Source organism: Pseudophryne corroboree, chromosome 2, assembly GCF_028390025.1.
Source record: "Pseudophryne corroboree isolate aPseCor3 chromosome 2, aPseCor3.hap2, whole genome shotgun sequence".
Lineage (NCBI taxonomy): Eukaryota > Metazoa > Chordata > Amphibia > Anura > Myobatrachidae > Pseudophryne > Pseudophryne corroboree.
The window spans coordinates 168,010,402-168,037,897 of NC_086445.1; the positions used below are offsets into that span (position 1 = coordinate 168,010,402).

Genomic DNA, 27,496 nt, shown 5'->3' on the forward strand with positions numbered 1-27,496 from the left:
GGATAAGATGCTTCCTTTCTCGTCCGCAAGTGTCTGTACACTCTGCGATGCAAGAACTAGGCCTCATGGTGTCTACTTTCGACATAATAGAGTGCTCAACTTCACGCTCATCCTCTGCAGAAGCTAATCCTTGCCAAGTGGGACGACCTTCCTCACCAGATCTCCTTGACTCCGGAAGTTCGTCTGTCACCGAGCTGGTGGCTACAGGACCAACAATTGAGCAGGGGTCATCCCTTCTGTATCTCCAACTGGGTCCTAACTGCTGATGCCAGTCTGTGGGGGTGTGGTGTTGGCGCAACACTTTCTCCAGGGCCGGTGGACCAGGGAGGAATCTCTCTTGATAAATATTCTGGAGTTGCGGGCAGTGTTCAATGCTTTGACACTGGCCCTACCTGTAGTACAGAACAGGCCTGTTCAAGTACAGTCTGATAACGCCACCACAGTGGCATACGTAAATCAAGGCGGCACTCGAAGCCGCATGGCAATGTTGGAAGTGTAAAAGATTCTTCGATGGGCAGAATGCCATCTGCCAGCCATATCTGCAGTGTTCATTCCGGGGGTCCTCAACTGGGAAGCGGATTTCCTCAGTCGTCATGACGTACATGCCGGAGAGTGGAGCTTTCATCCAGGAGGGGAGGGGGGGGGGAGCGGCGGCATTGGCCAATTTGGTGCAATATACTTTATATTAAAAGTGCTGCAGGTCTGGGGCGTTTATTGGGCGCTTCAGAACCACTGAGCACTGGGGTGTGAGCTGTCAAAAGTCTGGGAAGGTCCTGACAAAGTTTCAGATTCCCAAAAGAATTACAGTAGCTTATCGGTTTCCCTCGGCAGATAGGGAAAAGTGGGTGTCACCCCCCCCCCCCCCCCCCCCCCCCTCCACTGTGGACAAGACCCTGTCACGTTTGTCTACAAAGGTGGTGCTCTCGTCACCTGCACGGCGCCCCTTAAGGATCCTGCGGATCGTAAACAAACTACGTTAAAGTCCATTTATGCGACCACAGGTATGCTACTCAGACCTGTCATTGCGTCTGCGTGGGTAAGTAGTGCTATCAAAAGGTGGGCAGACAACTTGTCTTCTGAAATAGATACCCTAGAGAGGGATAGCATCCTCTTAACGCTGGGTTATATCAAGGATGCTGCAGCATACCTTAAGGAGATCTTTTGGGATCAAAGGCCAATGCCATGGCAGTCTCGAGCTAGACTAGCGTTGTGGATTCACCAATGGAATGCTGATTCCAAGAAAAGTATGGTATCTCTACCATATAAAGGTAAGGCCTTATTTGGTGACTGCCTTGATGATTTGGTATCTACAGCTACCGCTGGTAAGTCATCCTTTTTGCCTTGTGTTCCTCCACAACAAAAAAACGCAACACTATCAGATGCAGTCCTTTCGGCCCAATAAATACAGAGAGCCGAGGTTCTTCCTTCCTTGCTATTAGAGGAAGAGGTAAACGGTCACCAGCCTTGTCAGGCTCACAGGAGCAGAAGTCCTCCCAGGCTTCTGCCAATTCCACCGCATGACGTTGGGGCTCCTATGCGGGAGTCCGCAGTGGGGGCACGTCTCAAACTTCAGTCAGTTTTGGGTTCGTTCGGACCTAGACTCATGGGTTTTACAAATAGTATCCCAAGGGTAAAAGCTGGAGTTTCAAGACGTTCCCCCTCGCCGTTTTTTTCAAATCGACCTTACCAGCTTCTCTTCCAGACAGGGAGGTAGTTTGCGACACAATACAAAAGTTGTCAAAATCAAGTTCAGGGTTCCCCAGTCACAACAGGGAGAAGGTTTTTATTAGAGCCTGTTTGTGGTCCCGAAGTCAGACCAATCCTAAACCTGAAATCCCTAAATTTCTACCTAAAGAAATTCAAATTCAAGATGGAGTCTCTCCGAGCAGTGATCTCCAGTCTGGAGGATGGATTTTATGGTGTCGGTGGATATAAAGGATGCCTATTTACATGTTCCCATTTATACTCTCATCAGGCTTACCTGAGGTTTGCAATACAGGATTGTCATTACCAATTTCAAACGTTGCCGTTTGGTGAAAATCCTCGGAGCCGTGGACAGACCAAAGTGATGGCAGAGATGATGGTACTCCTTCGCAAGCAAGGAGTCACGATTATCCCGTACTTGGACGATCTCCTGATAAAGGCGATATCCAGGGACCAGTTGGTGCAAAACGTTGCACTCTCCCTGACAGTTCTTCAGCAACATGGTTGGCTCCTAAATTTGCCAAAATCAGTTGATTCCGACGACGTGGTAGTCGTTTTTGGGAATGATGATGGACACAGAACTACAGTCTTTCAGTGGAAAAGGCTCGAATGTCGGTCTGTCAAAACAAATTCTGAAACCAGCAAGAGTGTCAATCCATCAATGCATTCGGTTGCTGGGGAAGATAGTTGCGGCCTACGAGGCCATTCAATTTGGCATGTTCCATGCCAGTGTTCCAGTGGGACCTGTTGGACAAGTGGTCCGGGTCCCACCTACACATGCACCGGAGGATAATCCTGTCTTCCAAGACCAGGGTATCACTCCTGTGGTGGCTGCACAGCTCTCACCTCCTAGAGGGGTGCAGGTTCGGGATACAGGACTGGATCCTAGTGACCACGGATGCAAGCCTCAGAGGCTGGGGGGCAGTCGCAATGGGAACTTCCAAGGAAGATGGTCAAGTCAGGAAACTTGTCTCCACATAAATGTTCTGGAGATAAGGGCCATTTACAACTGCCTTCTGCAAGCGGAACATCTTCTTCGAGATCTGCCTGTACTGATCCAGTCGGACAATGTAACAGCAGTAGCGTACATAAACGGTCAGGGCGGAACGAAGAGCAGAGCGGCAATGGCAGAAGGCTCAAGAATTTTCAGTTGGGCAGAAAAGCATGCAAGCACTCTGTCAGTGATCTTCATTCCAGGAGTGGACAACTGGGAAGCAGACTTCCTCAGCAGACACTATCTCCATCCAGGAGAGTGGGGCCTCCACCAAGAAGTCTTCGCAGAGGTGACAAGTCTTTGGGGAGTTCCTCAAGTAGACATGATGGCATCTTGCCTCAACAAGAAGCTTCAGAGATATTATTCCAGGTCAAGGGACCCTCAAGCAATTGCAGTGGATGCTCTGGTCACATCGTGGGGTTTTTCAGTCTGTGTATGAATTACCTCCACTTCCTCATTCCAAAAGTTCTAAAGATCATAAGAAGAACAAAGATCTGGGCGATCCTCATGATCCCAGACTGGCAAAGGAGGGCTTGGTATCCAGATCTTCAAGGATTACTCATAGGAGATCCCTGGCCTCTTCCTCTGCGCGAGGACCTGTTACAACAGGGGCCGTGCGTGTATCGGGACTTACCGCGGCTACGTTTGACGACATGGCAGTTGAGCGCAAAATCCTAGCCCGTAAGGGTATTCCCAGTGAAGTCATTACCACACTTATTCAGGCCAGAAAGGGGGTAACGTCTAAACATTACCACCGTATTTGGAGAAAATGTTTCTTGGTGTGAATCCAAGGGGGCTCTTACAGAAGAGTTTTGGCTAGGACGTTTTCTCCATTTTCTACAAGCAGGTGTGGATGCAGGCCTAAAATTGGGCTCAATTAAGGTACAGATTTCAGCCTTATCTGTTTTCTTTCAGAAACAATTGGCCTCCCTTCCAGAAGTTCAGACTTTCGTGAAAGGCGTGTTGCACATCCAACCTCCATTTGTGGCACCATGGGATCTTAATGTGGTGTTGCAGTTCCTTCAATCACATTGGTTTGAACCTTTCCAGAAGGTGGAGTTGAAATTCCTCACTTGGAAAGTGGTCATCCTGTTGGCCTTGGCACCTGCAAGGCGGGTGTTTGAGTTGGCATCCTTGGCTCTTGAGAGACCTTATTTGATCTTCCATGAAGATAGAGCTGAATTGAGGACACGTCAACAATTTCTACCGAAGGTGGTTTCCTCTTTCCACATGAACCAATCTATTGTGGTGCCTGTGGCTACTGACGCCTTCGCTGAGTCAAAATCTTTGGCTGTGGTCAGAGCTTTGAAGATTTGTCGCCAGAGCGGCTCAGATTAGGAAAACAGAGGCTCTGTTTGTCCTGTATGCTCCCAATAAGGTTGGGTGTCCTGCTTCCAAGCAGACCATTGCACGCTGGATCTGTAACACGATTCAGCATGCTTATTCCATGGCTGGATTGCCATTACCGGAATTGGTGAAGGAACATTCTACTAGAAAGGTGGGCTCATCCTGGGTGGCTGCCCGGGGGTCTCGGCATTGCAACTTTGCCGAGCAGCTACTTGGTCGGGGTCACACATTTGCAAAGTTCTACAAGTTTGACACCTTGGCTGATGACCTTAAGTTTGGTCAATCGGTGCTGATGAGTCAACCGCGCACTCCCGCCCGTTCTAGAGCTTTGGTATAACCCCATGGTTCTAATGGTGACCCCAGCATCCTCTAGGACGTATGAGAAAATAGGATTTTAATACCTACCGGTAAATCCTTTTCTCAGTCCGTAGAGTATGCTGGTCACCCGTCCCAGTGCGTACTGTATCTGCAGTTATTAGTTGTGGTTACACACATGTTGTGTTATGTTTATTGTCAGCATGTTGCTGCAATTGTTCATGCCGTTGGTTTGTGTTCTGTTGAATGCCACATTGGGCGGCATGCTTGAGGTGTGAGCTGGTATGAATCTCACCTTAGTTTAACAATAAATCCTTTCCTCAATGTCCATCTCTCTGGGCACAGTTCCTATAACTGGAGTCTGGAGGAGGGGCATAGGAGGAGCCAGTTCACACCCTTTGAAAGTCTTAAAGTGCCCATGTCTACTGCAGAACCCATCTATACCCCATGGTTCTAATGGTGACCCCAGCATCCTCTACAGACTAAGAGAGAAGGATTTATCGTTAGGCATTAAAAGCCTATTTTCACCTGGGGTGTGGCTAAGAATTTTGATGCGTACAAGTTCAGTACTGCCAAACTTTTGACGTTTCTGCAACAGGGCCTGGACTCAGGCCTTCGTCTGGCATCCCTCAAGGTTCATGTTTCAGCCTTGTCTGTGTGGATTCGGAGAAATTGCGACTTTGCCTGACTTTCATACCTTCACTCAGGGTTGTTTACGGATTCAACCTCCCTATGTTCCTCCTGTGGCTCCTTGGGATTTGTCAGTTGTTCTGGATGTCCTACAAGAGTCTCCGTTTGAACCTCTTGAGTCTGTGGACCTTAAATGGCTTATGCTTAAGGTCTTGTCTTGTTTTTGCTGGCTATTGCCTCTGCTAGATGGGTTTCAGACTTGGGTGCCTTATGCTGTAGTTCTCCCTTTCTGATTTTTCACCGTAACCAGGGCGAGTTCTAAGAACCGCGCTGTCATCTTTCCACTTTAACCAAGAGATTGTGGATCCGGCCTTTATCTCTCCTGGTTTGTCCTCCAAAGAGCGGTCTTTGGATGTGGTACGGGCTCTCCGTGTCTGAGGAGAACCGCCTCTCTTAGATCAGACTCTCCTTTTTTTGGTTTTCATAAACCTGGCTGACCTCTGAATAAGCAGACCTTGGCCAGATGGTTTAGAATAACTATTGCACAAGCTTATGTACAGGCTGGACTTCCAGCTCCTGCTACTATCAAGGCCCATTTTACTCAGTTTGTTTGACCTTCTTGGGCGGCTTTCTGTGGTGCGCCCCTAGAACAGTTGTGCAAGGCGGCTACATGGTCCTCAGTGAACACGTTCATTAGGTTCTATGCCTTTGATACTTCTGACTCCCAGGATGCTTCCTTTGGACGCCAGGTTCTTGGTCCAGCTACAGTACGTCCCCCTCCCATGAGGAACTGCTTTAGGACATTCCTGCCTGATGGTATTCCCTGTGGAATACCAGTGTACCCCGCTGCAGAAAAGGAGATTTATGGTAAGAACTTGCCTTTGTTAAATCTTTTTGCGAGGTACACTGGATTCCACAGGGCGCCCACCCTGACGCACTTACCGTATTTTTCGGACCATAAGACGCACCTGACCATAAGACGCACCTGTTTTTAGAGGAGGAAAACAGGAAAAAAAATATTCTGAACCAAATAGTGTAATTTAATATTTAATAAACTGAGGAGGAGGGGGGGGAGGGAGAGAGAGTCACTTTACTATGGCAAATATTTAAGAGTAAACCTTGGCATTTGCTGAAATTGCGGTAGATCTTTATACACACACACACACACACACACACACACACACACACACACACACACACACACACACACACACTCTGTAAATACAGGTTCCCCGCATCCAGCCTGCATTAAACACACACACACTCACTGTAAACACAGGTTCCCCGCATCCAGCCTGCATTAAACACACACACAGTAAACACAGGTTCCCCGCGTCCAGCCTGCGTTAACCACACACACACACACAGTAAACACAGGTTCCCCGCGTCCAGCCTGCGTTAACCACACACACACAGAGTAAACACAGGTTCCCCGCGTCCAGCCTGCGTTAACCACACACACACAGAGTAAACACAGGTTCCCCGCGTCCAGCCTGCGTTAACCACTCTGAGAAAGGAAGAGGTGAGAGCGGGGGGGACTCACTTTATTGCCTGTCGCAGCCTGTCGGTTTACGCTGCCCAAAGCACTCTACTCTGAGGAAGGAATCGGAGGAGGTGAGGGGAGGGAGCGGGGGAGTCACGTGATGCCGCGCTCTCAGATGCCAGGCTCTGAGATGACGGCAAAGCAGCAGCAGCAGACGGGACCCGCCGCTACCCGCACCCGATAACTGCTGTTTCTCCCACCCAGTGCGCTCACACCCAGCACATTGAGAGCGCTCCATAAGGTTTTTATTGCTCTGCATATGTATTATTCGGACCATAAGACGCATGTACTTTGCCCCCCACATTTTTGGGGAGAAAGTGCGTCTTATGGTCCGAAAAATACGGTAGCTTCTTTTGGGTTTGTATGGCATTAGCCTGTCGTGAGAATGTGGTGTGTGTGGCTACTAACTGTTATCGTCTTTTACTTGCTACTGCATTGGACTGGTTAACATAACTGAGTTCCAGTGCCTGGAGGTGGGGATATAGAGGAGGCAGTGCAAGGCATCCTGGGACCAGTCAAAGCTTTAGTGTGTTGGTGCCTCGGATCAAGATCCAACTCTAAACACCAATGTTTTCCCTGTGGAATCCAGTGTACCTTGCAGAAAGATTTAACAAGTTTGTATCATAAATCTCCTTATACAGTTGAAAGAACTTATGTTTTGTGTGAGCTGTAAATGGCTTCCTCTGAAATAAGTGGGTTCTTCCAGTTTAGCTCTGTCTTTCTGTCGGCAGGCCTGCTAAGGGTCCCAGTAGCTAGTATTTTTATTCTACTCTGATCTGCCAGCATGTATATTACCCTACAAGTGCCTTTTATCTTATTACCTGCTGTTATTTCTTGACTGTGTAACAATGTTGGCTCTGCAATGTCTTATGTAGATGGTGAGCTTTATGCATGGGGACACAATGGTTACAACCAGCTTGGAAATGGCAATACAGTCCAGGGCACTGTTCCTATCCAGATCAGTGTTGAGTTGCCTACAAAGAAGGTGACACAAGTGACTTGTGGTTCCCATCACTCTATGGTCCTAACGGCAGAAGGAGAGGTAATGTGACTGGTTTAACAATACATTAAATTTGCAATGTTATAGTACACCTGTTGGCTGCACATGGTAAGCCACCTGTACAAAGGACAAAACTGCCTAGCTGCAGGAGCTTTGGTGGCATATCCTTGGTTACAGGTGCACCTAGACTTCTGACAAAGCATTAGTCAAGCAACATAGGTTGCACTGGCCTATGAGTGTAAGCAACATGTGACACTCCAGCTGATCTAGTACTACATCTCCCAGAATGCCGTGCTACAGTTCAGCTGTTAAAGCATGCGAATACTGGCAGGGCATGCTGGAATGTTAGTCCGTAGTGGCTAGAGTGCCACAGGCTGACTGTCCCTGGTGTAATGTGTTACACCGTGTGAAGTAGATGGCTGGTGTGCATAGCAAATATTTTGATTTAAAGAAAATGTAAATGTGTGGCGATGGCACATTTTTTTTTTAAAGGCATTCCTTGGTTGTGGCACATCTCTTCCACTTGGTAAAAGAACATGGATTTAGTACCAGCTGAAAACTCATTCTGTACACCTTTCTGTGACCTTTTTTGTTTGGTAGGGATACTAAATGTAATGACCTCCCCATATCCCTATCAGGCTTATACCCCTCTTACACTGCTTTCCCGGGTACAGCCTGGGTTATTTGACACAGGTTTCAAGATGTCACAGCAGATTGAAACCCTTTCACACCACTGGACCCTGGATATTGCTGGGGCTTACCTCTGCTTGGAGATGTCATCTCCAAGGATCGAAAATGCGACCGTGTACAGGACCTGGTTACCTGTTCACACTGCTCATTAACCCATGTCCATCCCAGACCAACCTGGGATGGATTTCTGGATCACTGGGTTTGGGTCGACACTTCTATATGATCTGTGACTGTAGGTTTTTGTGTTCTCCTACCTCCAACTTGGGGACCACCAGTACACATCGGTGTACAAGGGCACACCCCTGTAACATGTGTCGTGTGTGTCCCCCCCCCCCCCCATCATCATCCCCAAACACGCACACTCTTCAAGTGCTGGATCTTGCAAACTAACCCACACACAGCTAGAGGGGCAAGATGATCAGGATGGACCAGTGCTTCATTTTTTAGCATATTCAACATGCTGTATTTGTAGTACAGGTTGAGTATCCCATATCCAAATACAGAATTTTTTGAGTGAGAGTGAAATAGTGAAACCTTTGTTTTCTCTAACGTCCTAAGTGGATGCTGGGGACTCCGTCAGGACCATGGGGAATAGCGGCTCCGCAGGAGACAGGGCACAAAAATAAAGCTTTAGGATTAGCTGGTGTGTACTGGCTCCTCCCCCTATGACCCTCCTCCAAGCCTCAGTTAGGTTTTTGTGCCCGTCCGAGCAGGGTGCAATCTAGGTGGCTCTCCTAAAGAGCTGCTTAGAAAAAGTTTTTTAGGTTTTTTATTTTCAGTGAGTCCTGCTGGCAACAGGCTCACTGCATCGAGGGACTTAGGGGAGAGAATTTCAACTCACCTGCGTGCAGGATGGATTGGATTCTTAGGCTACTGGACACCATTAGCTCCAGAGGGAGTCGGAACACAGGTCTCACCCTGGGGTTCGTCCCGGAGCCGCGCCGCCGACCCCCCTTACAGATGCTGAAGATTGAAGGTCCGGAAACAGGCGGCAGAAGGCTCTTCAGTCTTCATGAAGGTAGCGCACAGCACTGCAGCTGTGCGCCATTGTTGTCACACACTTCACACCAAGCGGTCACGGAGGGTGCAGGGCGCTGCTGGGGGCGCCCTGGGCAGCAATATTTAATACCTTATGGCAAAAGAATACATCACATATAGCCATTGAGGCTATATGTGTGTATTTAACCCATGCCAGTTATCTAAAACTACGGGAGAAAAGCCTGCCGAAATAGGGGGCGGAGCTTATTCTCCTCAGCACACAGCGCCATTTTCCTGCTCGGCTCCGCTGTGAGGAAGGCTCCCAGGACTCTCCCCTGCACTGCACTACAGAAACAGGGTAAAACAGAGAGGGGGGGCATTTTTTTGGCGATATTTTGATATATTTAAGCTGCTATAAAGAACAACACTTATATAAGGTTGTTCCCATATATATATTATAGCGCTTGGGTGTGTGCTGGCAAACTCTCCCTCTGTCTCCCCAAAGGGCTAGTGGGGTCCTGTCTTCGATAAGAGCATTCCCTGTGTCTGCTGTGTGTCGGTACGTGTGTGTCGACATGTATGAGGACGATGTTGGTGTGGAGGCAGAGCAATTGCCGATAATGGTGATGTCACCCCCCAGGGAGTCGACACCAGAATGGATGGCTTTGTTTATGGAATTACGTGATAATGTCAGCACATTACAAAAATCAGTTGACGACATGAGACGGCCGGCAAACCAGTTAGTACCTGCCCAGGCGTCTCAGACACCGTCAGGGGCTGTAAAGCGCCCTTTACCTCAGTCGGTCGACACAGACCCAGACACAGACACTGAATCTAGTGTCGACGGTGATGAAACAAACGTATTTTCAAGTAGGGCCACACGTTATATGATCACGGCAATGAAGGAGGCTTTGCATATCTCTGATACTGCAAGTACCACAAAAAGGGGTATTATGTGGGGGGTGAAAAAACTACCTGTAGTTTTTCCTGAATCAGAGGAATTAAATGATGTATGTGATGAAGCGTGGGTTAACCCAGATAGAAAAATGCTAATTTCAAAAAAGTTATTAGCATTATACCCTTTCCCGCCAGAGGTTAGGGCACGCTGGGAAACACCCCCTAGGGTGGATAAGGCGCTCACACGCTTATCAAAACAAGTGGCGTTACCGTCTCCTGATACGGCCGCCCTCAGGGATCCAGCTGATAGGAGAATGGAAACTACCCTAAAAAGTATATACACACATACTGGTGTTATACTGCGACCAGCCATCGCCTCAGCCTGGATGTGCAGTGCTGGGGTCGTCTGGTTGGATTCCCTGACTGAAAATATTGATACCCTGGATAGGGACAGTATTTTATTGACTATAGAGCAATTAAAGGATGCTTTCCTTTTATATGCGAGATGCTCAGAGAGATATTTGCACTCTGGCATCGAGAGTAAATGCGATGTCCATATCTGCCAGAAGGAGTTTATGGACGCGACAGTGGTCAGGTGATGCGGATTCCAAACGACATATGGAAGTATTGCCGTATAAAGGGGAGGAATTATTTGGCGTCGGTCTATCGGATCTGGTGGCCACGGCAACTGCCGGAAAATCCACCTTTTTACCTCAGACCCCCTCCCAACAGAAAAAGACACCGTCTTTTCAGCCGCAGTCCTTTCGGTCCTATAAGAACAAGCGGACAAAAGGACAGTCATATCTGCCTCGGGGCAGAGGAAGGGGTAAGAGAGGGCAGCAAGCAGCCCCTGCCCAGGAACAGAAGCCCTCCCAGGGTTCTGCAAAGCCCTCAGCATGACGCTGGGGCCTTACAAGCGGACTCAGGAGCGGTGGGGGGTCGACTCAAGAATTTCAGCGCACAGTGGGCTTGCTCACAGGTGGACCCCTGGATTCTGCAGGTAGTATCTCAGGGTTACAGGTTGGAATTCGAGAAGTCTCCCCCTCGCCGGTTCCTAAAGTCTGCTTTGCCAACGTCTCCCTCAGACAGGGCGACGGTATTGGAAGCCATTCACAAGCTGTTTTCTCAGCAGGTGATAGTCAAGGTACCCCTCCTACAACAGGGAAAGGGGTATTACTCCACGCTATTTGTGGTACCGAAGCCGGACGGCTCGGTAAGACCTATTCTAAATCTGAAATCTTTGAACCTGTACATACAAAAATTCAAGTTCAAGATGGAGTCACTCAGAGCAGTGATAGCGAATCTGGAAGAAGGGGACTTTATGGTGTCCCTGGACATAAAGGATGCTTACCTACATGTCCCAATTTGCCCTTCACATCAAGGGTACCTCAGGTTCGTGGTGCAAAACTGTCATTATCAGTTTCAGACGCTGCCGTTTGGATTGTCCACGGCACCTCAGGTCTTTACCAAGGTAATGGCCGAAATGATGATTCTTCTGCGAAGAAGAGGAGTATTATCCCTTACTTGGACGATCTCCTGATAAGGGCAAGGTCCAGAGAACAGCTGGAGGACGGAGTAGCACTAACCCAACTAGTGCAGCAACAACACGGGTGGATTCTGAATTTTCCAAAATCTCAGTTGACCCCGACGACACGTCTGCTGTTCCTGGGAATGATTCTGGACACGGTTCAGAAAAAGGTGTTTCTTCCGGAGGAGAAAGCCAGGGAGTTATCCGAACTTGTCAGGAACCTCCTAAAACCAGGGAAAGTGTCTGTGCATCAATGCACAAGAGTCCTGGGAAAGATGGTGGCTTCTTACGAAGCGATTCCATTCGGCAGATTCCACGCACAAACTTTTCAGTGGGATCTGCTGGACAAATGGTCCGGATCGCATCTGCAGATGCATCAGCGGATAACCTTTATCGCCACGGACAAGGGTGTCTCATCTGTTAGAGGGCCGCAGATTCGGCATACAGGACTGGGTCCTGGTGACCACGGATGCCAGTCTGAGAGGCTGGGGAGCAGTCACACAGGGAAGAAACTTCCAGGGAGTATGGTCAAGCCTGGAGATGTCTCTTCACATAAATATACTGGAGCTAAGAGCGATTTACAATGCTCTAAGTCTGGCAAAACCCCTGCTTCAGGGTCAGCCGGTGTTGATCCAGTCGGACAACATCACGGCAGTCGCCCACGTAAACAGACAGGGCGGCACAAGAAGCAGGACAGCAATGGCAGAAGCTGCAAGGATTCTTCGCTGGGCGGAAGATCATGTGATAGCACTGTCAGCAGTATTCATTCCGGGAGTGGACAACTGGGAAGCAGACTTACTCAGCAGACACGATCTACACCCGGGAGAGTGGGGACTTCATCCAGAAGTCTTCCACATGATTGTGAACCGTTGGGAAAACCAATGGTGGATATGATGGCGTCCCGCCTCAACAAAAAAACTGGACAGGTATTGCGCCAGGTCAAGAGACCCTCAGGCAATAGCTGTGGACGCTCTGGTAACACCGTGGGTGTTCCAGTCAGTGTATGTGTTCCCTCCTCTGCCTCTCATACCAAAGGTACTGAGAATTATACGGCAAAAGGGAGTAAGAACGATACTAGTGGCTCCGGATTGGCCAAGAAGAACTTGGTACCCGGAACTTCAAGAGATGCTCACGGAGGATCCGTGGCCTCTACCTCTAAGACCGGACCTGCTTCAGCAGGGACCGTGTCTATTCCAAGACTTACCGCGGCTGCGTTTGACGGCATGGCGGTTGAACGCCGAATTCTAAGGGAAAAAGGCATTCCGGAAGAGGTCATTCCTACACTGGTAAAAGCCAGGAAGGAGGTGACTGCACAACATTATCACCGCATTTGGAGAAAATATGTTGCGTGGTGTGAGGCCAGGAAGGCCCCCACGGAGGAATTTCAACTGGGTCGATTCCTACATTTCCTGCAAACAGGATTGTGTCTGGGCCTCAAATTGGGGTCCATTAAGGTTCAAATTTCGGCCCTGTCGATTTTCTTCCAGAAAGAATTGGCTTCAGTTCCTGAAGTCCAGACTTTTGTAAAAGGAGTACTACATATACAGCCCCCGGTTGTGCCCCCAGTTGCACCGTGGGATCTTAATGTAGTCTTGTATTTTCTCAAATCCCATTGGTTTGAGCTGCTCAAATCGGTGGAGTTGAAGTATCTTACATGGAAAGTAACCATGCTACTGGCCCTGGCTTCAGCCAGGAGAGTATCAGAATTGGCGGCTTTATCATATAAGAGCCCATATCTGATTTTCCATACGGACAGGGCAGAACTGCGGACACGTCCTCATTTTCTGCTTAAGGTGGTGTCGGCGTTTCACCTGAACCAGCCTATTGTGGTGCCTGCGGCTACTAACGATTTGGAGGATTCCAAGTTGTTGGACGTGGTCCGGGCATTGAAAATATATATTTCAAGAACGGCGGGAGTCAGAAAGTCTGACTCACTGTTTATATTGTATGCACCCAACAAGATGGGTGCTCCTGCTTCTAAGCAGACGATTGCTCGTTGGATTTGTAGCACAATTCAACTTGCACATTCTGTGGCAGGCTTGCCACAACCTAAATCTGTCAAGGCCCATTCCACAAGGAAAGTGGGCTCATCCTGGGCGGCTGCCCGGGGGGTCTCGGCATTACAACTCTGCCGAGCTGCTACTTGGTCAGGGGCAAACACATTTGCAAAATTCTACAAATTTGATACCCTGGCTGAGGAGGACCTTGAGTTCTCTCATTCGGTGCTGCAGAGTCATCCGCACTCTCCCGCCCGTTTGGGAGCTTTGGTATAATCCCCATGGTCCTGACGGAGTCCCCAGCATCCACTTAGGACGTTAGAGAAAATAAGAATTTACTTACCGATAATTCTATTTCTCGTAGTCCGTAGTGGATGCTGGGCGCCCATCCCAAGTGCGGATTGTCTGCAATACTTGTACATAGTTATTGTTACAAACAAATTCGGGTTGTTATTGTTGTGAGCCGTCTGTTCAGAGGCTCCTACGTTTGTCATACTGTTAACTGGGTTCAGATCACAAGTTATACGGTGTGATTGGTGTGGCTGGTATGAGTCTTACCCGGGATTCAATATCCTTCCTTATTGTGTACGCTCGTCCGGGCACAGTATCCTAACTGAGGCTTGGAGGAGGGTCATAGGGGGAGGAGCCAGTACACACCAGCTAATCCTAAAGCTTTATTTTTGTGCCCTGTCTCCTGCGGAGCCGCTATTCCCCATGGTCCTGACTGAGTCCCCAGCATCCACTACGGACTACGAGAAATAGAATTATCGGTAAGTAAATTCTTATTTTCTGATAGCTCAATGTACACAAACTGTTTAATACACAAAGTTATTAAAAATATTGTATTAAATGACCTCCAGGCTGTGTGTTTAAGGTGTATATGAAACATAAATGATCTCTGTGAATGTACACACACTTTGTTTAATGCACAAAGTTATTAAAAATATTGGCTAAAATGACCTTCAGACTCTGTATAAGGTGTATATGAAACATTAATCTATTCTGTGCTTAGACTTAGGTCCCATAACCATGATATCTCATTATGGTATGCAATTATTCCAAAATACGGAAAAATCCGATATCCAAAATACTTCTGGTCCCAAGCATTTTGGATAAGGGATACTCAACCTGTATTGCATATGTTACATCTTTAACAGTAGTCACTGGTGTCTCCCATGTAAAACATTACCATGCATGAATGTTCCTAGTTCCCCATAGATTGTAAACTTGCGGAGGGTATGGGCCGTTGGGTCGGCCCAGGTCGACTATCATTAGGTCGACATTGCCTTTAGCTCGACATGTACTTGGTCGACAGGTCAAAAGGGCGATACAAGGTTTTTTACGGTTTTGGTGTCGTTTTCTCTGTAAAGTGACGGGGAACCCAAATTAGTGCAGTGTCCCCTCGCATGGCGAGCGGCTTCACTCTGCACTGATTACCGTTCCAATCATAGTCCACGTGGATCGTTAAGTATGAAAAAATCCAAAAATTAAGAAAAATGTGATACTCAGGTCTACCTTTTGACATGTTGACCTAATGGCATTGTCTACCTTCAGTGGTTGACCTAATGTCTACCTAACGACCATAACCCGCTTGCGAACAGGGTCTTAACTCTGTTATCATCCAGTTTGTCTTATCACTGTTTATTTCAATTGTAAAGCGCAACTGAAAATTCTGTGCTATCTAAAACTAAATAAATTTGCACTAGTTGCAATTATAGAATATAATAAATTTGATCACTATAGATGGCCTCTCATGTATGTATAATCCATGCAAACGCTCTACTGCTTTGTAATATACTTACTGTACTTAGTTGAAATGGTGGAGGGGGAGTTGGCTTTATTTAAATATTTAGTGTTTCAAAACAATATTTAGTGTACAAATTTGATCCCTGCATAGTAACAAATGATTCGCTATATAGCCTGGGATTAAAATGCAGCAACCATTTGCTCCCATCCCTTAAAGACGCTTGTACCTGTTCAGTTTCTCCATTTCATTGATTTTTATATTTGTTTTACAATCAGGTATTTGCGTGGGGCTATAATAACTGTGGGCAAATTGGCTCTGGGACCACTGCAAATCAGCCTGTTCCCCGGAAAGTGTCTGCCCAGCTACAGAGCAGGATAGTGATAGCTGTTGCAGCTGGACCGACTTGCTCCATGGCAATAACGGACAATGGACAGGTGAGTTCAGTGCAGGTATATACAGTATATTGAGAGAATTCTGAAACGCGTGTATAAATTGGGGGCATGGAGCAGGTGGAGGCTGGCAGAATCACGTACAACTTGCTCCTTGTGGACCTGGAATGGTTAAGTGTGAAACCAACTCTGTAATTTAGGGAGATTGGGACATGTATTTTTGGCACTAAAAGGGTATTTTTCTTCTACCCTTAGTAATACTCCTCTGTGATGTGGTTGCTTCAGTAAGTCCAGTGCTATAAGGAATGCTGACCAACATAGTCTCTCACCTTTTAAGAGAGGAGGGTGCAGTGAGTGATGCAAAATCTCAGGTTAGGCTTTGTTGTACACGCCTGTTCCAGCAGACGTTCTCTAGGACAGTCACGTTCACTGTACAGTACTCTTTATATGGTTTCTCACTATGTAGTCTAGTGGCTCTTACAAAGTAAATGGGGAAGTAGGGGGGGGACCTGAAATGTCTGTCGTAAAGTGGAGAATCATTAGAATGCAGTATATCCAGTTATTACTCTAATGTATAATGCATGTTTCTGCATAACTTTTAAATCTGTTGAATTTTCTGCCAGGCTTATGGATGGGGATATAATGGCACTGGTCAGCTTGGAGTGGGAAGTACTGGAAATCAGCTGATCCCCTGTAAAGTTGTGTTTCTTCAGCAAGTGTGCGTGGTTCAGGTAAAATTGTGGCACTGATGCCGTATTTGTCCTACTTTCCAATGGTAAAACTGCTGTTTACTTCACTTTGGTATTTAAATGTAATTAAATGACATAATATAAAGGCATACACTGGTTTAGTAAGTTGTCTTGGATAGTTTACTTTAGGATCATTCCCATGTTACTAATCTCACACTAAACCTGCTGGCTATGTAATTATAAACTGCATTGCTCTTCAGTTCTATTTTTAGTGCAGATGTAGCCACAATGAGCGTGGCTACATCTGCCATGGGTGTAGTATGGTATGCCGGCGGCCGGGCTCCTGGCAGCCAGCATACTGGCGCCAGAATCCCGACCGCTGGCATACAGACAGCTGGGCGAGCACCATCTATTCTCCCTCCAGGCGGGTCGTGGACCCCCAAGAGGGAGAGAAGGTGTCGGTATGCCTGGTGTCTGATTCCGGCATCTGTATACTGTGTGCGGGGATCCCAACAGCCGGCAAACTAAAGACCACCCCTGCCAAGGATGGGTACTTCCACGCATAACCATGCTGACCTGCGTATTTAGTCACCCCGTTCACTGCGAGTGCGCATCGAAGGCACACGGTCTGCTGAGATGTGGCCACGATGAGCATGGCTATATCTGTATGCTGATAAACATTTAGTGCCTTTCAATGTTTGATCAACTTGTGTAAATTTAAGCTAAGTGGTTCTTATTATGGTGCAAGATTATGATCTACAAATATGAGTGCCCTGACTGTGCCTCTGCTGTGAAGCATGATTGATGTGCTTGGTGACCGGATAACTTGGTGTCTAACAGTCAGTGTTCAGATACCTGCACGCAGTAATGTCACACTATGCACACATCCTTATCCATTCTAGCTACAAGTGACCTGGCAAAGTACTTGTACGGTTCATACTATCGCATAGACATACAAGAACTAGAAGTTGTTAAACATACAAGCTGGCCATTCGGTCAACCCTTATCACAGCTAGTTGGAACAACAATCTGTAATGTGTGGGAGCAAATGATTGTTTCTCCTAAGTGAATCAATTGTTTGGGCAGCTTTCACCCACCTGAATGATCAGCTGGTCAGAATTATGCAGACATGGGCTGGTGGGGCCATACAGAAGGGTACCCACAGCATGGAGGTTTCCAACCAGCCCCAAGCCAGTTTCTGCTAGGCATAAACGTGCTCACAAGAGAATGCTTCCAACAATTCTAGATTTTATCTTTCTCTGACGTCCTAAGTGGATGCTGGGGACTCCGTCAGGACCATGGGGAATAGCGGCTCCGCAGGAGACAGGGCACAAAAGTAAAAGCTTTAGGATCAGGTGGTGTGCACTGGCTCCTCCCCCTATGACCCTCCTCCAAGCCTCAGTTAGGTTTTTGTGCCCGGCCGAGAAGGGTGCAATCTAGGTGGCTCTCCTAAAGAGCTGCTTAGAGTAAAAGTTTTGTTAGGTTTTTTATTTTCAGTGAGTCCTGCTGGCAACAGGCTCACTGCAACGAGGGACTTAGGGGAGAAGTGGTGAACTCACCTGCGTGCAGGATGGATTGGCTTCTTAGGCTACTGGACACTAGCTCCAGAGGGACGATCACAGGTACAGCCTGGATGGGTCACCGGAGCCGCGCCGCCGACCCCCTTGCAGATGCTGAAGAGAAGAGGTCCAGAAATCGGCGGCTGAAGACTTCTCAGTCTTCATGAGGTAGCGCACAGCACTGCAGCTGTGTGCCATTGCTCTCAGCACACTTCACACCAACGGTCACTGAGGGTGCAGGGCGCTTGGGGGGGCGCCCTGGGCAGCAATGAAAGTACCTATGCTGGCTAAAAATACATCGCATATAGCCCCTGGGCTATATGGATGTATTTAACCCCTGCCAGGTTGTCAGAAAAACGGGAGAAGCCCGCCGAAAAGAGGGCGGGGCCTATTCTCCTCAGCACACAGCGCCATTTTCCTACACAGCTCCGCTGCTAGGAAGGCTCCCAGGCTCTCCCCTGCACTGCACTACAGAAACAGGGTTAAAACAGAGAGGGGGGGCACTTATTTGGCGATATTATATATTAAGATGCTATAAGGGAAAACACTTATATAAGGTTGTCCCTGTATAATACAGCGTTTTGGTGTGTGCTGGCAAACTCTCCCTCTGTCTCCCCAAAGGGCTAGTGGGGTCCTGTCCTCTATCAGAGCATTCCCTGTGTGTGCTGTGTGTCGGTACGTGTGTGTCGACATGTATGAGGACGATGTTGGTGAGGAGGCGGAGCAATTGCCTGTAATGGTGATGTCACTCTCTAGGGAGTCTACACCGGAATGGATGGCTTATTTAGGGAATTACGTGATAATGTCAACACGCTGCAAGGTCGGTTGACGACATGAGACGGCCGGCAAACCAATTAGTACCTGTCCAGGCGTCTCAAACACAGTCAGGGGCTTTAAAACGCCCATTTACCTCAGTCGGTCGACACAGACACGGACACTGACTCCAGTGTCGACGGTGAAGAAACAAACGTATTTTCCATTTGGGCCACACGTTACATGTTAAGGGCAATGAAGGAGGTGTTACATATTTCTGATACTACAAGTACCACAAAAGAGGGTATTATGTGGGGTGTGAAAAACTACCTGTAGTTTTTCCTGAATCAGATAAATTAAATGAAGTGTGTGATGATGCGTGGGTTTCCCCCGATAGAAAATTATTGGCGTTATACCCTTTCCCGCCAGAAGTTAGGGCGCGTTGGGAAACACCCCTTAGGGTGGATAAGGCGCTCACACGCTTATCAAAACAAGTGGCGTTACCGTCTCCAGATACGGCCGCCCTCAAGGAGCCAGCTGATAGGAGGCTGGAAAATATCCTAAAAAGTATATACACACATACTGGTGTTATACTGCGACCAGCGATCGCCTCAGCCTTGATGTGCAGCGCTTGGTGGCTTGGTCGGATTCCCTGACTGAAAATATTGATACCCTTGACAGGGACCGTATTTTATTGACTATAGAGCATTTAAAGGATGCATTTCTATATATGCGAGATGCACAGAGGGATATTTGCACTCTGGCATCAAGAGTAAGTGCGATGTCCATATCTGCCAGAAGATGTTTATGGACACGACAGTGGTCAGGTGATGCAGATTCCAAACGGCACATGGAAGTATTGCCGTATAAAGGGGAGGAGTTATTTGGGGTCGGTCCATCGGACCTGGTGGCCACGGCAACAGCTGGAAAATCCACCTTTTTTACCCCAAGTCACATCTCAGCAGAAAAAGACACCGTCTTTTCAGCCTCAGTCCTTTCGTCCCCATAAGGGCAAGCAGGCAAAAGGCCAGTCATATCTGCCCAGGGATAGAGGAAAGGGAAGAAGACTGCAGCAGGCAGCCCATTCCCAGGAACAGAAGCCCTCCACCGCTTTTGCCAAGTCCTCAGCATGACGCTGGGGCCGTACAAGCGGACTCAGGTGCGGTGGGGGGTCGTCTCAAGAGTTTCAGCGCGCAGTGGGCTCACTCGCAAGTGGACCCCTGGATCCTACAAGTAGTATCCCAGGGGTACAGATTGGAAATTCGAGACGTCTCCCCCTCGCAGGTTCCTGAAGTCTGCTTTACCAACGTCTCCCTCCGACAGGGAGGCAGTATTGGAAACAATTCACAAGCTGTATTCCCAGCAGGTGATAATCAAAGTACCCCTCCTACAACAAGGAAAGGGGTATTATTCCACACTATATTGTGGTACTGAAGCCAGACGGCTCGGTGAGACCTATTCTAAATCTGAAATATTTGAACACTTACATACAAAGGTTCAAATCAAGATGGAGTCACTCAGAGCAGTGATAGCGAACCAGGAAGAAGGGGACTATATGGTGTCCCTGGACATCAAGGATGCTTACCTCCATGTCCCAATTTGCCCTTCTCACCAAGGGTACCTCAGGTTCGTGGTACAAAACTGTCACTATCGGTTTCAGACGCTGCCGTTTGGATTGTCCACGGCACCCCGGGTCTTTACCAAGGTAATGGCCGAAATGATGATTCTTCTTCAAAGAAAAGGCGTCTTAATTATCCCTTACTTGGACGATCTCCTGATAAGGGCAAGGTCCAGAGTACAGTTGGAGGTCGGAGTAGCACTATCTCAAGTAGTTCTACGACAGCACGGGTGGATTCTAAATATTCCAAAATCGCAGCTGTCTCCGACGACACGTATGCTGTTCCTAGGGATGATTCTGGACACAGTCCAGAAAAAGGTGTTTCTCCCGGAGGAGAAAGCCAGGGAGTTATCCGAGCTAGTCAGGAACCTCCTAAAACCAGGAAAAGTGTCAGTGCATCATTGCACAAGGGTCCTGGGAAAAATGGTGGCTTCTTACGAAGCGATTCCATTCGGCAGATTTCACGCAAGAACTTTTCAGTGGGATCTGCTGGAAAAATGGTCCGGATCGCATCTTCAGATGCATCAGCGGATAACCCTGTCTCCAAGGACTAGGGTGTCTCTTCTGTGGTGGCTGCAGAGTGCTCATCTACTAAAGGGCCACAGATTCGGCATTCAGGACTGGGTCCTGGTGACCACGGATGCCAGCCTGAAAGGCTGGGGAGCAGTCACACAAGGAAAAAATTTCCAGGGAGTGTGATCAAGTCTGGAGACTTCTCTCCACATAAATATACTGGAGCTAAGAGCAATTTACAATGCTCTAAGCTTAGCAAGACCTCTGCTTCAAGGTCAGCCGGTATTGATCCAGTGGGACAACATCACGGCAGTCGCCCACGTAAACAGACAGGGCGGCACAAGATGCAGGAGGGCAATGGCAGAAACTGCAAGGATTCTTCGCTGGGCGGAAAATCATGTGATAGCACTGTCAGCAGTGTTCATTCCGGGAGTGGACAACTGGGAAGCAGACTTCCTCAGCACGACCTCCACCCGGGAGAGTGGGGACTTCATCGGGAAGTCTTCCACATGATTGTGAACCGTTGGGAAAGACCAAAGGTGGACATGATGGCGTCCCGCCTGAACAAAAAACTGGACCGGTATTGCGCCAGGTCAAGAGACCCTCAGGCAATAGCTGTGGACGTTCTGGTAACACCGTGGGTGTACCAGTCGGTGTATGTGTTCCCTCCTCTGCTTCTCATACCTAAGGTACTGAGAATTATAAGACGTAGAGGAGTAAGAACTATACTCGTGGCTCCGGATTGGCCAAGAAGGACTTGGTACCCGGAACTTCAAGAGATGCTCACAGAGGACTCATGGCCTCTGCCGCTAAGAAGGGACTTGCTTCAGCAAGTACCATGTCTGTTCCAAGACTTACCGCGGCTGCGTTTGACGTCATGGCGGTTGAACGCCGGATCCTAAGGGAAAAAGGCATTCCGGAAGAGGTCATTCCTACCCTGGTCAAAGCCAGGAAGGAGGTGACCGCACAACATTATCACCACATGTGGCGAAAATATGTTGCGTGGTGTGAGGCCAGGAAGGCCCCACGAAGAAATTTCAACTCGGTCGATTCCTGCATTTCCTACAAACAGGAGTGTCTATGGGCCTCAAATTGGGGTCCATTAAGGTTCAAATTTCGGCCCTGTCGATTTTCTTCCAGAAAGAATTGGCTTCAGTTCCTGAAGTCCAGAAGTTTGTCAAGGGAGTACTGCATATACAACCCCCTTTTGTGCCTCCAGTGGCACACTGGGATCTCAACGTAGTTCTGGGATTCCTCAAATCACATTGGTTTAAACCGCTCAAATCTGTGGATTTGAAATATCTCACATGGAAAGTGACCATGATGTTGGCCCTGGCCTCGGCCAGGCGAGTGTCAGAATTGGCGGCTTTGTCTCAAAAGCCCATATCTGATTGTCCATTCGGACAGGGCAGAGCTGCAGACTCGTCCGCAGTTTCTCCCTAAGGTGGTGTCAGCGTTTCACCTGAACCAGCTTATTGTGGTACCTGCGGCTACTAGGGACTTGGAGGACTCCAAGTTGCTAGATGTTGTCAGGGCCCTGAAAATATAGGTTTCCAGGACGGCTGGAGTCAGGAAAACTGACTTGCTGTTATCCTGTATGCACCCAACAAACTGGGTGCTCTTGCTTCTAAGCAGACGATTGCTAGTTGGATGTGTAGTACAATTCAGCTTGCACATTCTGTGGCAGGCCTGCCACAGCCAAAATATGTAAATGCCCATTCCACAAGGAAGGTGGGCTCATCTTGGGCGGCTGCCCGAGGGGTCTCGGCTTTACAACTTTGCCGAGCTGCTACTTGGTCAGGGGCACACCCTGGCTGAGGAGGACCTGGAGTTCTCTCACTCGGTGCTGCAGAGTCATCCGCACTCTCCCGCCCGTTTGGGAGCTTTGGTATAATCCCCATGGTCCTGACGGAGTCCCCAGCATCCACTTAGGACGTCGGAGAAAATAAGAATTTACTTACCGATAATTCTATTTCTCGTAGTCCGTAGTGGATGCTGGGCGCCCATCCCAAGTGCGGATTGTCTGCAATACTTGTACATAGTTATTGTTACAAAAATCGGGTTATTGTTGTGAGCCATCTTTTCAGAGGCTCCGCTGTTATCATGCTGTTAACTGGGTTCAGATCACAGGTTGTACAGTGTGATTGGTGTGGCTGGTATGAGTCTTACCCGGGATTCAAAATCCTTCCTTATTGTGTACGCTCGTCCGGGCACAGTATCCTAACTGAGGCTTGGAGGAGGGTCATAGGGGGAGGAGCCAGTGCACACCACCTGATCCTAAAGCTTTTACTTTTGTGCCCTGTCTCCTGCGGAGCCGCTATTCCCCCATGGTCCTGACTGAGTCCCCAGCATCCACTACGGACTACGAGAAATAGAATTATCGGTAAGTAAATTCTTATTTTTTTTTCTCTTACGTCATAGAGGATGCTGGGGACTCTGTAAGGACCATGGGGAATAGATGGGCTCCGCAGGAGACATGGGCACTCTAAGACTTTAGAATGGGTGTGCACTGGCTCCTCCCTCTATGCCCCTCCTCCAGAACTCTGTTAAAGAACTGTGCTCAGAGGAGGCGGACAGTACGAGGAAAGGATTTTTGTTAATCGAAGGGTGAGATACATACCAGCCCACACCATACATACTGTACAACCTGGCATACACTAAACTGGTTAACAGCATGCCAGAGACTGATCACAACTGTAACAGAACCCTGTCCTCACAGAGCCGTAAGATAGAAGCCGGGTGAATATAAGAAGAAAGAGGACTTCACAGGCGGCAGAAGACTTCATATCTTCACTGAGGTACCGCGCAGCGTGACCATTGCTCCCACACTCACACACAAGGCACTGTAAGGGCGCAGGGGGGGCGCCCTGGGCGGGTGTGGTATAGTATGCCGGGCTCCCGGCGACCAGCATACCGCGCGCCACACTATTTATTCTCCCTCCAGGGGGGGTCGTGGACCCCCACGAGGGAGAAAAACTGTCAGAATGCCGGCTGTCGGGATTCTGGCGCTGGTATAATGTGCGCCGGGATCCCGACAGTCGGCAACCTGAAGACCACCCCCCTGGGCAGCAGTAATAACCTCAAGGGACACGGGCCAGCATAATAGATACTGCGGAGGCAGTATATTACAAAACCCCCGCCAGTATAAAGAATTTGAGCGGGACCGAAGCCCGCCATCGAGGGGGCGGAGCTTGATACTCCAGCACTAACCAGCGCCATTTTCTCCACAGGAAGCTGCACCCCGGACTTTCCTCTGCCGAACACAAGTACAAAGGGCAAAAACGAGGGGGGGGGGGCACATTTAATTGGCGCAGTAGGTGTATTATATATCTACAAAAGCGCTGTACAGACTGGGCTTTGGTCCAGTGGCGCTGGGTGTGTGCTGGCATACTCTCTCTCTCTCTCTCTCTCTCTCTCTCTCTCTCTCTCTCTCTCTCTCTCTCTCTCTCTCTCTCTCTCTCTCTCTCTCTCTCTCTCTCTCTCTCTCTCTCTCTCTCTCTCTCTCTCTCTCTCTCTCTCTCTCTCTCTCTCCCCTCTCCAGGGGGGCTGTCCCCATGTTTTGTATATCCCAGTGTGTGTGGGGGTGTCAGTACGTGTGTGTCGGCATGTCTGAAGCGGAAGGCTCGTCTAGGGAGGAGGCAGAGCAGATGATTGTGGTGTCTCCGTTGGCACCGCCGACACTTGATTGGGTGGATATGTGGAATGTTTTAAATGCAAATGTGACTTTATTACATAAAAGATTGGACAAAGCAGAGTCCAGGGAAAAAGCTGGGAGTCAATCCATGGCTTTGACTGTTACAAGGCCCTTTGGGGTCTCATAAACGTCCCTTTTCCCAGATAGCAGACACTGATACAGACACTGATTCTGACTCCAGTGTCTACTATGATGATGCAAGGTTACACCCAATGGTGGCCAAGAGCATTCATTATATGAATATTGCAATAAAAGATGTTTTGCATATCACAGAGGACCCCTCTGTCCCTGACACAAGGGTCTGCATGTTTAAGGAAAAGAAACCTGAGGTAACGTTTCCCCATCTCATGAGCTGAATGCCTTATTTGAAAAAGCTTGGGAAACTCCAGACAAGAAACTGCAGATTCCCAAGAGAATTATTGTGGCGTATCCTTTCCCCTCACAGGACAGGTTACGATTGGAATCCTCACCCACGGTGGACAAGGATTTAACGCGCTTGTCCAAAAAGGTGGCGCTACCATCTCCAGACACGGCAGCCCTCAAGGATCCTGCTGATCGCAGACAGGAAACTACCTTAAAATCAATTTATACACATACGGGTGCCTTGCTCAGACCGGCAGTAGCGTCTGCATGGGTGGGTAGCGCAATTGCTGCATGGGCAGATAACTTGTCATCTGACATTGACACCCTAGATAAGGATAGCATTTTATTGACCTTGGGTCACATTAAAGACGCAGCGTTATATATGTGAGAGGCTGCGAGGGACATTGGGCTGTTGGGTTCAAGAGCCAATGCCATGGCCGTTTCCGCTAGACGGTTCCTGTGGACTCACCAATGAACGGGTGATGCCGATTCAAAAGGACATATGGAAACTTTACCTTACAAGGGTGAGGTTTTATTTGGGGAGGGCCTTGCGGACCTGGTTTCCACGGCTACCGCGGGTAAGTTTATTTTTTTGCCTTATGTTCCCCCCACAGCAAAAGAAACACCAATATCGAATGCAGTCCTTTCGGTCGCATAAGTTCAGAAAGGGTCAGGACTCTTCCTTCATCACCAGAGGTAAAGGTAGAGAGGGAAAAGAGCACCTGCTACAGCTAGTTTCCAGGAACAAAAGTCCTCCCCGGCCTCTACAGAATCCACCGCATGACGCTGGGGCTCCGCTGAGGGAGTCCGCACCGGTGGGGGCACGTCTTCGACTCTTCAGCCAGCTCTGGATTCAGTCGGATTTGGATCCTTGGGCGATCGAAATTGTATCCCAAGGCTACAAGCTGGAGTTCGAAGAAGTGCCTCCTCGCTGATTTTTCAAATCTGCTTTGCCAGCTTCTCCCCCAGAGAGGGAAATAGTTTCAGCTGCCATTCAAAAGCTGTGTCAACAGCAGGTGATTATCAAAGTTCCCCTAATGCAACAGGGAAAAGGGTACTATTCAACCCTGTTTGTGGTCCCGAAGCCGTATGGCTCGGTCAGACCCATTCTGAATCTAAAATCCCTGAACCTGTATTTAAAAAGGTTCAAATTCAAGATGGAATCTCTCAGTGCAGTGATCTCCAGCCTGGAAGGGGGGATTTTATGGTATCACTAGACATAAAGGATGCATACCTTCATGTCCCCATATATCCTCCTCATCAGGCGTACCTGCGATTCGCTGTACAGGATCGTCGTTACCAGTTTCAGATGTTGCCGTTTGGGCTTTCCACGTCCCCGAGAATTTTCACCAAGGTAATGGCGGAAATGATGGTGCTCCTGCGCAGGCAAGGAGTCGCAATTATCCCATACTTGGACGATCTCCTGATAAAAGCAAGATCGAGAGATCCATTACTGAAAAGCGTGTCGCTCTCCATGAGAGTACTTTAACAACACGGCTGGATCCTAAATCTACCAAAGTCGCAGTTGTTTCCGACAACTCTGCTATCATTTTTGGGTATGATTCTGGACACGGAAATGAAGAGGGTTTTTCTCCCAACGGAAAAAGCCCAGGAGCTCCAGAACATGGTCAGGGACTTGCTAAAACCAAAAAGTGTCAGTTCATCAATGCACTCGAGTATTGGGAAAAATGGTGGCGGCCTACGAGGCCATCCCCTTCGGCAGGTTCCATGCGAGAACGTTTCAGTGGGACCTTCTGGACAAGTGGTCGTGGTCCCATCTACAAATACATCAGAAAATAAGCCTGTCCCCCGGGGCCAGGGTGTCTCTCCTGTGGTGGCTTCAGAGTGCTCACCTCCTAGAGGGTCGCAGGTTCGGCATTCAAGACTGGGTTCTAGTGACCACGGACGCGAGCCTCCGAGGATGGGGAGCAGTCACGCAAGGAAGAAATTTTCAGGGACTGGTCAAGCCAGGAGGCTTGTCTACACATCAACGTACTGGAATTAAGGTCCATTTACAACAGCCTACGACAAGTGGAGAATCTTCTTCGCGACCTACCCGTTCTGATTCAGTCAGACCATGTCACAGCCGTGGCGCATGTAAACCGCCAGGGCGGGACAAGGAGCAGAGTGGCAATGGCGGAAGCCACCAGGATTCTTCGCTAGGCGGAAAATCACGTAAGCGCTCTGTCAGCAGTCTTCATTCTGGGAGTGGACAACTGGGAAGCAGACTTTCTCAGCAGACACGATCTCCATCCAGGAGAGTGGGGTCTTCATCAAGAAGTTTTCGCAGAGATAAGTCCGTTGGGGACTTCCCCCAAATAGACATGATGGTGTCACGCCTCAACAAGAAACTTTGGAGGTATTGTTCCAGGTCGAGGGATCCTCAGGCAGTAGCAGTGGACACCATGGGTTTTTCAGTCTGTATGTGTTTCCCCCCTCTTCCACTCAAAATATTGAGAATCGTAAGACGAAAGAGTGCAGACAATACTCATTGTTCCAGATTGGCCTCGAAGGGCCTGGTAGTCAGATATTCAGGAAATGATCGCAG

At 48.6% G+C, this 27,496-nt stretch overlaps 1 protein-coding gene across 2 annotated transcripts in view; it reads left to right on the forward strand.

Moving 5' to 3' along the window:
- RCBTB1 (RCC1 and BTB domain containing protein 1) overlaps positions 1 to 27,496 on the forward strand; it is a 139,424-nt gene that overhangs the window by 36,909 nt on the left and 75,019 nt on the right. For both annotated transcript variants that reach the window (XM_063951974.1, XM_063951975.1), the window contains 3 exons: positions 7,409 to 7,575; positions 15,646 to 15,804; positions 16,383 to 16,490. In XM_063951974.1, the coding sequence (XP_063808044.1) occupies positions 7,409 to 7,575; positions 15,646 to 15,804; positions 16,383 to 16,490 (434 nt within the window). The remainder of the gene's footprint in view (positions 1 to 7,408; positions 7,576 to 15,645; positions 15,805 to 16,382; positions 16,491 to 27,496) is intronic.